We start from the raw sequence: 13,453 nt of genomic DNA, 5'->3' as shown, positions 1-13,453 counted from the left end.
AAAAACACCACAAAAAACGAAAAAAATAAAATGGTGAAGGGAAAGAAGCCACAGAAAAAAAGCTGATAACAGTTAAAGAAATGGTTTAGCTTAAGCAAAGTTTACTATACTAGATCTACTTATTACTAAGAACTTTCTTTCCAAGCACCCAAAGCCCATAACGATGAGATATTCCCGCGTGCCAAATTTCCATAGTTTTTTCTTACGAATATCTGGCCCAAAAAGTTTTCCGAGGAGAAACAGATCCCAATCAATGTAGTTGCCTGTGCAACAGATAAGGCACCGTCGATGACAAGTCAGTACCGTGGATTTATAAGCTTCTTGAAGAAATCAGTCCTTGGAGTACTTACTGTTCACTGTGTCGTTCACAGACAGCATTTAGTGGCAAAAAACCCGAGTGATAGTCTGCGTGACACACCGGCTATTGTCACCAAGTGTGTGAACAAATCAAATTCCACGCTTTGAATTCGAGATTATTCCAACAACTGTGCACTGAAAATGACGAGAACTTTCAATGCTTATTTTTGCACACTTAAGTCCGGTGGCTCTCAAAAGAAAACTGTTTTAACACAATTGTTCTGCCTGTTTGACTCTGTGCAGGAGTTGTTTTTTTCTTTCAAGAAACAGACTGTGATCTCTGTAATAAACTGAAAGAACACAAGAACAACATAACGTTCCTCACAGATCTTTTCACAAAGTTCAACCAGGGCAGCATGCAGCTGCAGTGGGATGACACCAACCTGATCAAGGCAAATTCAATGCTTTTGCCATTCTTGTCGAAATTGGAAATGTTCCGCCGAAATATTGGCAGAAGAGAATTTGCTCAGTTTCCTAGCTTGGCAGAGACACTGAAAGAAGGGCGCGTGTCTGACGAGGAATTAAAAATATATATACCAACCACCTCAAAGAGGTGCCCACTATTATGAAGACGAGATTTACTGATACTTTTTAATTGGAAATTCCAGACTGGGTAGACCCATTCTACACTGAAACTGACGGTAACTTGCCAGTAGCGATTGAACAGTAGCTTCTGACAATGAAAAGTGACTTTTGAAATCCAACCGTTGTTCAAGAAGTCGTACCAGTCATTCTGGTCGAAAACTGTTGTGCAAGACAAAAAATTATCCTTCCCAGTGGGAAAAGATCAAGTCGTTGCTCACCGCTTTTCCAACGATCTTGTCAGTTTGACATTGTTTGAGCGTGTGAAATCCACAGCTTGCACTGTATGCTTCCTCGGAAGCCGAGAATGTTTCAGAGTGTTTTCAGAGGGTCTCTTGGGTTAACAATGCACGTAGTTGTAAAACGTATAGAGCTTGCTGTAGAGCTTTATTATCATCATCATTAACAACCCGAGCAGCTTGCCGACGATATATAAAACACTTACCGTAATAGAGTGCTCTTTTTATATCTTACCCTCTCTTTCTCCTGTTTGTCTTTCACAGCGACCACATTGTGAAGATCTTCGACAAGTACACCGCCAACAATGTCCGGGTACTCAGCAAAGCGCATGCGCTGGAGATGCTAAAGGTAAGTGGACTGTTGAAATGAAATGTTGACATGGCATATGTTTAACGTCCCTATCAACTCTATCAGGTCATTGAAGAGGAAGGACCTCCGAGTTTAACGTTCATCTCCGAAAGGACGGAGCCAAATGAGAAATTCAAGTAAAATGCCTTTCCCAAGGACACAAAGTTGGACAGAGCTGAGGCTCGAACCACCGACACCACATACGTGCACTGTGAGAACTACCGTTCAAAGTCCTGCTGTCTCTCGTTTTGCATACTGCGTCAAATTTTCTACGTTTTGATTGAATTTGAATCGTAATAACTTTTTTAGTTTATAGTCCGATTATAATGATTTAAACGGTGAATTTCATCATTTCTATAGCTCTTTCTGACCCAACGAAAAAAATCTTTAAGGCAATTTGAATTTTTTCTTTGCGGTACTTGCTTGTAGAATCTTTCTATGGGATCATAAACCTACATGTATCATAATATCATATACTGTGGACTCTGATGTAATTCCAGTTCTCCGTGGAGTGCACAATTCCTCTCTGTTTGGAACCACCAGATAGGAGGAAAAGGTTGTTACATGGGCACTCGACTATAGTGAGACTGGTGTTGTGCCCTGCATTTACGCACCCATGATGTACACCAGCGCAGACAAATGTTTCTAGTGAGAAAGAGGGTCGACCATGAAACTGCTATCATGCGATAGTATTGTTGGAAATTTCACCATCTTCCAACAACGATGGAAACAAATGATGAAATTCACCTAGTGTATCACGCTTTCTTTTGATGGCAAGCACGGACAATCTTCTTGTCTTGGTTTTCATTTTTTGTCTGCGTCTCAAAAGCAACAACAACAATTATTTTCTTCTTCTGCCACACACCATATTTGCAAGACGGCGGTGTCTGACCGCCAAACTCCGGTGTCTGACCGCCAAACTCCGGTGTCTGACCGCCAAACTCCGGTGTCTGACCGCCAAACGCCGGTGTCTGACCGCCAAACGCCGGTGTCTGACCGCCAAACTCCGGTGTCTGACCGCTAAACTCCGGTGTCTGACCGCCAAACTCCGGTGTTAATATGGTCGGCCGCACTCGGCGGAAAACGGCGGGTCTGGTCTGACTGTCGGTGTCGGACGTTACTATGGTTCTACCTTTACCTGCTGTCTACAGTCGGGCAGGGATAACTCAAATGCTGTGTGGATTGACAAATTTTGTTCAACATTATCCCACCAGCCGACCTCATAGCATTCTGGAACAATCTCAATTTCCAAGGAAGCATACGATGCAAGCTGCAATTTTACAGGCGCTGAAACACAAAAATACTGACGAGGTATCAGTCCAGGAATGACAAATAGTCTAGTATGAGCTATCCGTGATTTCGAGTTTTCCATGTTCCTGTTATCTGCGCCTGACTGTATTTCTCTCTCTCTCTTTCACACTCTCTCTCTATCTCTCCCTCTCTCTCTCATCTCTCTCTCTCATCTCTCTCTCTCATCTCTCTCTCTCATCTCTCTCTCTCTCTCTCTCTGTCTCTCTGTCTCTCTCTCTGTCTCTCTCTCTGTCTCTCTCTCTGTCTCTCTCTCTCTCTCTCTCTCTCTCTCTCTCTCTCTCTCTCTCTCTCTCTCTCTCCCCCTCCCTCCCTACCAGTGTCTATAGTGCAGCGGTCAGCCGCTTTAACACAATTGCTGTCTCACACAGTAGACGCGAGATCGAATGCCGAGTGGGGAGAATGTTTATCGAGTATTTCTATATATGGATGTTGCACCCCCCCCCCCCCCACCCCCTCCCAGCCTGAATTAGCCAGTGATCTAACAGTGTCGATGAGGGAGGGCCGGAAAAGGGGGGGGGGGGTTAATAAAACCTACATTTAAAAACATTTTCTCTTTCACCTCCACCCCCCCCCCCCACCACCACCACCACGACCACCCTCCTGACCATCCCAGGCGGAGTTCGGGCTGGAGGGTGACGAGGCTGAGGTCATGTTCAATACCTTCGACAAAGACAAGAACGGCAAGCTCAGCGTCTGGGAGTTCCAGATGTTCTGTACCTGTATGGGGGAGCAGTAAGTTTTTTCTGTGGGCTTTTCGTCTGTTTTTCGTTATTTAAGTTTTTTCTGTGGGCTTTTCGTCTGTTTTTCGTTATTTAAGTTTTTTCTGTGGGCTTTTCGTCTGTTTTTCGTTATTTAAGTTTTTTCTGTGGGCTTTTCGTCTGTTTTTCGTTATTATTATTATTATTTTTTTTGTAGGCGTATTTCTTTCGGTTTATCGCTGTTTTCGGATGAACCGTGTTAAATATCAGTGGACTCCACAATATTGCAACTCCCCCCCATCCCCATCCCCTAAAAAAAAATCTTCCCCCCACCCCCCCCCCAAGCAATGACAAAAAAAAAATGTAATAAATTATACGTATAAGAACACAGAGGGGAAATGGGAAGCATTCGTTTGTACATTTATTGATTGTCTTGAACAGGCGGTCCTTAGAGCAGGTTTGACTGTATTTTGCTAGCTGTTAATCGTCGGCCAGTTTAGATGTGTTACTGGTGAGCCGCACAAAATTTTGAAAAAAAAAAGATAATTGTAGTTTTTTAATCTGTAGTATCGGTTTCATGTACTCTCGAAATATTTTGTCCAAATTTATATATTCATATTCTATTTTCTAAATGAGGTTAAGGAGAGAATTAGACATACTTTAAGTGCCGCTTTAAAAAAAAAGAGTTTTGCTACCAGGAAAAAATTGCTTTCTGGGCTTAGGACATTTGAACGCTATGTGTTGATGCGGCCTATGATTTATTTCCCCATGTTTTACATCATTTTCAATACAGTAACGTTATGATTGTAGGGGCGAACATTTAACAGAACGTCCATCTCTGATAAAAACCAATCTAAACGGCTGGAGAACCGTGACAACTGCTCGAAATTGAAACAACAGCACCCTTCAAGAACCCGCTGTTCCCGTTTCACGTAACTGCTACCCTACTGTAACCCCCGATGTTGCAGTTCAACAATGGGAGTAGCCTACATAATAATAATTATTACGTTTTATGTGCACCGTCAAATTGTCTAAGATGGTCACCCATTGTCGAGGAGAAAAGTAGTAATCACAGAGAGGTGGGTGTCTTGGACAGTGTCGTTATACATTTTTTTAATGCAAAGGGGAAGTGGGAAGCGTGAGTTTGTACTACAGGGGGTTGTCTTGATTCAACCATATGAACGCCCGACACGTACGGTCAGACCAGACCGTCTTCGGGCATCAAAGAATGCGCACCGGCTCTTTAGTAATGGAAGGTAACGAAAAACGGTTTCGGCTACCATACTGACGCCCGACGTCCTGTGTCGTCCTCGGTCAGACCATCTCCGATAAAATATGTTTCACTCTCTTCCAACAACTGCGGAAACAAATGATGAAATTCACCTAGTGTATCACGCTTTCTTTGGATGGGAAGCACGGAAAATCTTCTTGTCTTGCTTCTCCTTTTTTGTCTGCATCTCAGAAGCAGCAACAACAACCATGTTCTTCTTCTATCACACGCCATATTTGCAAGACGGCGGCGGTGTCTGACCGCCAAACTCGGTGCCGGCCGTTTTCCGTCAGGTGCGGCCGACCATATTAACACCGGAGTTTAGCGGTCAGACCCCGCCGTCTTGCAAATATGGCATGCGGTAGAAGAAGAAAATTATTGTTGTTGTTGCTTTTGAAACGCAGACAAAACAACAAAAAAAACAAGGCAAGAAGATTTTCCGATCTAAAGAAAGCGTGATACACAAGGTGAATTTCACCATTTGTTTTCGCAGTTGTTGGAAGATAGTGAAAAATTCCAACAATACTATCGCATGAAACATAGCAGCTTCAATTCAATGAACTGCCAGAGATATGCAGAGCTGACCAAGAACTGCTAGAATTCTGTGTAGTGTCATTGAGGCAGGAAAGGGGACACAACTAGGCAGAGATTAAATCATCATTAAATTACCTCCCATCTCGCCCGACGGACCGTCTTCGATAGAACATGTTTTATCGGAGACGGTCTGCTGACCGGGGACGACACAGAACGTCCGGCGTCAGTATGGGTGCCGAAACCGTTTTTGTTACCTTCCATTACTAAAGAGCCGGTGTGCATTCTTTTGCGCTCGAAGACGGTCTGGTCTGACCATCCGTGTCCGTCGTTAATATTAATGTTTGCGGCCTTAGACTAGTTAGAGCTGATTCGACAGATCTTACTCTAACTGTCACTTATTTTACCTCTTCAGCGCGCAAGAAATCATCACCAAGTTCAAAGAACTGGACAAAGACGGAAGTGGTCAACTGGACGGTGAGGAGGCGCGCGAGGGTCTGAAGGAACTCAAGACAGGCACTGGTCGTCTGCTGTCGGAAAAGGAAGTTGATTTCTTCATCCAAACGGCGGGAGACGGTGGGGTCATTGACCTCGGACATTTTACTAACCTCTTGTATCGTCTCAAGCTTTACAACGCCCCAGCACCCAAGTAAAAAAGGAAAACAATAAAACAGATGTTTGCTGGAAATGCCTTGTTTAACCCCTTCACTGCCACGTTCACGTATTAGTATGTACTTGCCTGAGACATGCACATTTATTGTTCTGTGCACTTTTTTCAACTGGCCAATAGAGGAAGGTTTAGACGTAACTGCTGCTTATGCAGTTGCTTATTATTCTTAAAAGAAGAGAATGATTTGGCTTTGTTTAAATCTCTTGAATAAATGTTTTGACGTAAATAGACGTAAATAGACACATCTCGGCAGTGAAGGGGTTAAAATCCAGAATCCAAAAGTTCTTTTTCCTCCATACACATCAATACGACTTAATTTTGTAATGCATTGTTGTAAGTATGCAAGTAAACATATGTTTTTGGTTCTGAGTTTGAGTTCAGACGATCGTTTGATGGATCTCGATCAATTCCATTGCAATATTTTCTACGTCTTTGCCTGTTTATTAGATTGTTTGTTTGTTTATTTGTTTATTTGTATTTCTTTGGATCTGTTGAAATTTACAGCAAGGCAATATATGATGATGACGGCCACGTTTGGTAGGAAATAGCAGATTAGGATAAAAGTAACACAGAAAAGAAATAGAAGGAGCAGACCACAGTAGAACACCTACCAACTGCCCGCTTGTGTGCGGCTGAGTCTTGGGTCGACGCTGTGGTCTATGTAGATCTGTGGTGGAACAGCTGGTTTGAATTTGCATAAATCTATGGAGAACGAGAGTATAACGAATGCTAAAGAACTGGTCTGTCTCTCCAAGAGAAACATAGCATAATAATGCCCCTGTTTTTTAACACGATGCTATCTTAGTATAGCTAATATTATGGCTGTGTATTTCAGTAATTTCTCTGTAATTGATTTCGGGGGCATGGGGGTGTTTTACTGCTATCTGCAATGATAGAAAGAGAGTGGCGTTTGCATCTTATACACAAGTGTAGATCCGCATGTCTTTTTTTTTTAAATTCTGTAAACAAAAATTCTTGTAATCCTTTGCAATTTTTCTCTGTCTGTGTGAATACTTGGATTCTGTTAGAAAAGGTACGAGTATGATGACTCCTAAACAGGAGTTCTGTGTTTTGTTTGAATCTGTGGTCAACCAGTGTTCAACTAACAAGTGTTTGTTTGGGTGTGATGTGTGAGGAAATCTTTAATCATCATTGTTTTATCCTGTATGTATGTGTATCATTCGACATTTATCATTAATTACTACAATAAAAATAGCGGCTTCTCTGAAGATATCAGAACAAATGCATCATGTTCAAGATCTTCGAGTCTGGACAGCTCTGAACAATTCCTCGCAATTCATAAATACTCCAATGTAAATTATGTTGCTTACAATACATCAGATACAGCACATCTCATCATACTCATAAAAAACAATCGCTTTCTTTAAAACAAATGCATGAAACTTAAAAGCCACATCATGCACAAGTCAATGTTTCTCTTTCTTCTCTTCTTCTATACATTCATATGAGTTTTGTTTTGAGTATGAGCAGATTTGAAAGTACAAAGCCATACCTTCAACATCTACAGATAGTTCTTATTAAAGATCCTATCTTTACTTCATGTTAATACATGTAATACTATTGCTAATGCGAATAGTTAGCTCATTTATCAATGTCTGACGATCACTAGTGTATAGACAGAAGATAATATATTATTATGAATTTCCAAAGAGAAATTACTAGAAGAAATAAGGATTCGGGTGATTTGTGGCTACAGCTATGGCCAATGAGATCAATTCTGGCAGAGCAGAGTTTGCTACATTTTGAGCATTTAAAAGCTTCACCAGTGGATGTACGTAGCTTTCTGACTTCTTTATTGGCATCAGCCTTTCTAATTCATTACGCCTCATGACGTGTTACCACCAGAGAGTAATACATGTACAAATAAAAGAAGGAGAGCGATGAGGACGATAGATGTTTGATAGGAAAGAAGGAACAAATCATGCCAGAGCAGCCGCCAATCACCCACACCTAGTGGGTCTGTCCCATGCATTGGTGTCAGGGTTGATGGTTTACACAGAGAAAAAAAATCTCCTGAACGGAGAGGGCTTTTTTTGTTTATTCTATTTCTGCTTTTCTTGACTTGTATTGATCTATTTATTATGGGGTTATAATATTCTAATGTGCTCATCAATACTTTGTACATTGCCGCAATTGCTGATTTTCCTGTTGCTTAATTCTGTTCCGTATTGAGCTCTGAACATGCACACTGTATACATGTATGAATAATGAAGACTCCAATGAAAAAGGCAGGTAAGTCACAATTTTTAATGAGGTTTTTTTCCCTCTTGCTGCATTCTTTGAAAATTTTTGGTACTTTCATCTCTGCAAATGATCCCACGTACTACCCAGCAGTCTTGCGCTGCCATATTAAGACAAAGAAATGATGTACTCACTATGAAATACAGACTTTCAATTTTTTCTTTCCTAAAACATGTCTTATCTACTTTTTCAACGGAGTCTTCATAATAGTTGTATAGATACGTGTATGAACCTTTTTTGCATGCTCAAATCTTTTTTTACACTCTATTTTTCTGTTATTGTACATTACTGTTTATGCTGTTTGATTCTGCTCAATGTTACACCTTGCACCAGCACTTGTTTGCTTTCTTTGCCACCAGCCTCACAACATTGGTGCTCTCTCTACTTTTATTTGATCTAGCAAAATCTTCAGAAAAGTGGAAAATGAAATGTTCAGTTCAAATGTCAATAAAACTGAATAGGTTTTTCCAAATGAAAGATTATGCTGTCATTCTTCAGAAATCAGTACCTGTATGCATCCTGATAAGAACAATTTGAATCAGAACGTGAGAATAAATTTCCAACTGGTCTGAATTGAGTAAGTCAAGTATGTTTTGAAGCTTATAAAGTATGTGCGATTTATATAACAGGCAATGCAACATTACACGATTTGCACACGATCCCTAATTTAAAAAAAATAATTCTACTCTACTTAAAGAGAAGCTTAAACACGGGATGAACTCAAGAACCTCTATTTTTGCATACATATTATCAATTAATTAAAAAAATGAATTATAATATGTAGTTCTGTGGTGTTTGTCTTATTTTTACAGTGCAAAGCTCTTCAGGGGGCTCTCGTGGCCTAGAGGTTAAGGTGTTGGCCTCTCATTCAAAGGTCCCGGGTTCGAATCCGGGTAGTAACCGAAAAATTTTCTTCTCTAAATCGGTCTACTTTCACCTCTTTTCCTGCTCTCTAGCAATGTTCTATAGTCTGCTTTCGTCTCCTCTTTCTGCCCCCACTCCCTAATCTCCTTTGCCCCCTTCCTCTGGGCTCCTGACTCTTTCTGCAGCCTTTCTACTGCTACTACTTAGCTCCTCCTTACTGCTGTCTTTCAGCCACATCCCTGATCTTCTGGTTGGAAAGATCTACACCTAGCCTTCTCGGGCAAGGGCGAAAAATCTTGGAGGGCCCGTGTGCAAGTTTTGCACACGTTAAAGATCCATTGGTGGTCTAAAATCGATAAGAGTAGGCTTCGGCCGAAATTTCCTATCAACTGAAAAAGTTTAATGTGTCCCGCGCGCTCATATGACCTTATGCAATTGCGAACGCCGTAAAACACTTACGAAAACAAAAAAACAAAAAACTTCATATTTTTGGTTTAGTTTAAGTAAGAGTTTTACGGCACTTGCAACACAAATGGGTCAAATAAGTGTTGAAATTAGATATGTTTATTTTGTAAGTCTTTTACGGCGCTCGCAACTGCGTAAGGTCATAATGCGCGGGGCACATTAACTTAAACATTTTTCAGTTGGTAGGAAATGTTGAATTTTGCCCGGGTGGCGGCCGAAGCCTACTCTTATCGATTTTGGACCTCCAAAGAATCTTTTATGCTCGCAACTTGCACATGGGACCTCCGAGATTTTTTTGCCCTTGTCCGAGAAGGTTAGGTGTAGATCTTTCCTACTATAAGCTCATGGTGTGGCTGAAAGACAGCAGTAAGAAGGAACCAACGAGTAGCAGTAGAAAAGTCTCAGAGGAAAGGGAAAAGGAGGTGAGGGGGTGTGGGCAGAAAGTGGATATGAAAGCAAGCGATAGTACATTGCTAGAGAGAAGGAAAGGAGTTGAAAGGAGACAATTTCAGAGAAGAAAAATTTCTGTCGCTCTCCAGATTCGAATCCGGGACCTACTGAATGAGAGGCGAAAAACCCCCCCCCCCCCCAGGAGATGTTTCGAGAGAGTAATATACACAAAGAAATGAAGAAAAGGTAAGGAGGGTAGATGTTTGAACTAGTTGGTTTGTTGGTTTGAGTAGATAGAAGCACATTGACATGGTAACGGTCACTTGATGAAAAAAAAAAAAAGCAAGATAGACATACAGACAAAAATGGAGGGAAAGAAAAGAAATAGTAGCCATCAGAGCCACCCTCCAACCACTCACACACAAGCCTCAACAGTTCTTTCGTTTTAGTTTTTAGCTTAAGTAAGTGTTTTACGGCACTTGCAACACAATGAGGTCATATAAGTGCCGAAGATTAGAGGCTTTACAAGAGAGTAACAAACACATAAAAAGAAGGAGGGGAGAGAGAACGACGATAGAAGTTTAATAGGAAAGAAGGAGCAAACCACACCAGAGCATCCACCAACCACCAACACAGTTTTTTCAATTATATTACTAAGTGTTTAGCCGATCACAGGACACTTATAATATAATACCCAAGAAGTAGTAGATCAATTACCAATATCGATGAGAGAAACTATTAAAATGCAACAATTATATAAGATAATATTAATGACACTTATTGCATGTGTGTAGACTTTATATAAAGTTGCCGTGAGAACAAGGGTCGTGTATAACAACAAGATAGTTCACTCCTCTCTTTGAGCCAATTAAAAAAGTATTCTCAAAATTCGGTGGCGCCCTCTCTTCGAAAAAGGGCGAATTTTGCGAACGAACAGAGCTACCCTACTACTAGTGTGAAAAACAATGAAAGTGAAACCTACTCCGACCTATATCTTTAACTCTACTCCTAGCCCTGTAACTAAAAAATAAGTGACTGTTGTTGTCTGTTCTGTCATATTGTGTTGATTGATTGACTGATTGAGTGGGTGTTTTACGGCACTATCGACTCAATTTTGGTCATGTAAGTGTCCCTGTTGTGTAGGCGAAGCTTAACCTAGCTGGAATCGATACATACACTTTACGACTGTTAGCTCCTCCATGATGGCGGAGAGCCCGCATCGCGTTAGCTCCTCCGTGGTGTCAGCAATAGGGTATTAGCGTAAGGGCGATAACATAGAGAACGCCGAAACTTAAGCGGCTGAAGATCGACTCGGACAGACGCCAGTAGGTGTCTGCTTGACTTCACATAGAGGCCGCCTAAAGCCCAGATCTAGATATAAGAACAAAATTACACCACAACACAGCTGGTATTTATGAAGCATTTATTTGGGGATAAAAAACAACAACCTCGAAATTCCTAAAATATTGCTTAAAATGCAATGCTGTTTCTATGCCACCCTAATTAGAAGACCCTGATTTAAAAAATGTAATTAGTTTTTGTCTACCGTGAAGCACCCGCTATGAAATGGCCATTTAAAATTGTCCCCAGTCCAGTCGGGTGACGTCACGTAAACCGCTCAACCCGAGTTGGTGACGGCGAGACGGCATTGAAAGTTTACGACCTCAGTGCTTTCTTGTCGCATCTCCATTTTTAATAACAGTGAAAGTAGTTCACAACAAAGAGTGAGCTTAAGAAAAAGTCACCATTTTCACTGTTAATAAATGGGGATACGACAAGAAAGCACTGAGGTCGCGAGTTGACAGCGAGACGCCCTTCCTAGTTTTTCGGCGTAATAAGAATGTAGTTCGGATTCCGACAAAACTGACAACGCCGATCCGAGCTTAATGCCGCCTGCAGTCTGCCAGCTCTATGTGGGGCAAGCTGGAAATCATAAGGGAATTTTTATACATTACCTATCGGCGCTTACTGAGTCAGTCTCCCAAATCGGCGTTCTCTATGTTTTCGCCCCTTAGCTCTCCATGGTGTCGTCAATGGGGTATCGCGTTAGCTCCTCCGTGGTGCTCCCATGGGTGGCATAGATCTCTCAGTTTTAGTAGAAGATTTACGGCGCTCGCAACTGCATAAGGTCATATGAGCGCCAGACGATTAGAGGCGTTACAAGAGAGTAACAAACATGAAAAGAAGCGGAGATAAGGACAACAAATGTTTGATAGGAAAGAAGAAGCAAACCACACCACAGCACCCGCCAACCACCCACCTAGATCTCTCAGACAAGGTTGGCCTTGACATGTAGGGTCGAAGCAGCCGGCCCCGTAAACGATTTGAAATTTCATCAAAAGGGGGCATAATATACACTACATGTACATAGAGATGTAGTCATAGAAAATGATAGAGACATAGACAAGGAGACATAGATGGAGACAGAAAGAATAAGAGACATAGACAGTGACATAGGCAGGGACAGAGACACAGACGGAGACAAAGACTTGATGATTGACTGATTGAGTTGGTGTTTTACGGCACTATCGACTCAAAGGAGACAAAGACAAAGACGGAGACAGAGACAGAGGCATAGACATAGACCTTGACCTTCAATAATTTATTTATAGAGGCACCAGCCACACTAGTCCAGGTGCTGCTTTAGCCTACACAGACACTGACATAGACACTGACATAGGCAGAGACAAAGACAGAAACAGAAGTGAGCTCTCGTTTTCCGACACCACTTTTTTTTTATTGATTGAGTAGGTGTTTTACGGCACTATCGACTCAATTTTGGTCATGTAAGTGCCAACGGCAACACATCTAGAATCATGTAACACCACTTTTCCACACTCACAGATTCACATTGTCTACATCACCAAAACTTTTCCTCTCTGCATTTACACGGGCTTGAGACCGTCACACGAAGTGAGGCTGCATTAAAAATGTTTGACTTTCTCCAAAAAGTCTTCCCCCCCCCCCTTTTTTTGGGAGGAATGGTGAGGGGAGATGAGACGCTGAGGAACAAAGACATAGAAAATCATTAGTGTACTTTAATGATTGATTGAGTAGGTGTTTTAAGGCACTATTGACTCAATGTTGGTCATGTAAGTGCCAACTGCAACAAATCTAGAATCATGTCATGTTTTAGTAAGAGTTTTTCGGCGCCCGCAACTGTACACCGTCATATCATCATGTTAAAAAGAAATACAGACATTTATGAAAATTGTGTAAATGTGGTATAAAAACTTATTTACATTTGTATTTACAATATCAATTTCAGTGTACGTATAGAAACTGACAACGGCAACGATACATTTCTATATCCTATCAAACAATCCTGTTTCTCGGAATAACGATGTCAAAAAGAGTTGCCATCCCAACATAATTTGAAGTATGGCAGGATGTGCCGAACTGTAAAACACGTGTTGCACGCCACGTGAAAAGGAGCTTCCTTTCCTTCGAGTAAATGTAATGTAC

The 13,453-nt window shown here is 41.4% G+C and overlaps 1 protein-coding gene across 1 annotated transcript in view; it reads left to right on the top strand.

The window, feature by feature from the left end:
* The window catches only part of LOC101847205 (probable calcium-binding protein CML34), a 29,055-nt gene extending 20,004 nt beyond the window's left edge, over nt 1-9,051 (top strand). Inside the window, exons 2-4 of the mRNA XM_005104621.3 lie at nt 1,443-1,527; nt 3,452-3,570; nt 5,753-9,051. Of these exons, the coding sequence (XP_005104678.1) occupies nt 1,443-1,527; nt 3,452-3,570; nt 5,753-5,990 (442 nt within the window). The 3' untranslated portion in view covers nt 5,991-9,051. The remainder of the gene's footprint in view (nt 1-1,442; nt 1,528-3,451; nt 3,571-5,752) is intronic.
* The last annotated feature ends 4,402 nt before the right edge of the window (nt 9,052-13,453 follow it).

The sequence above is a fragment of the Aplysia californica genome, unplaced genomic scaffold (assembly GCF_000002075.1).
Source record: "Aplysia californica isolate F4 #8 unplaced genomic scaffold, AplCal3.0 scaffold00428, whole genome shotgun sequence".
Lineage (NCBI taxonomy): Eukaryota > Metazoa > Mollusca > Gastropoda > Aplysiida > Aplysiidae > Aplysia > Aplysia californica.
Note: the sequence above shows the minus strand (reverse complement) of the source record. Positions and strands in the feature narration are given on the sequence as shown.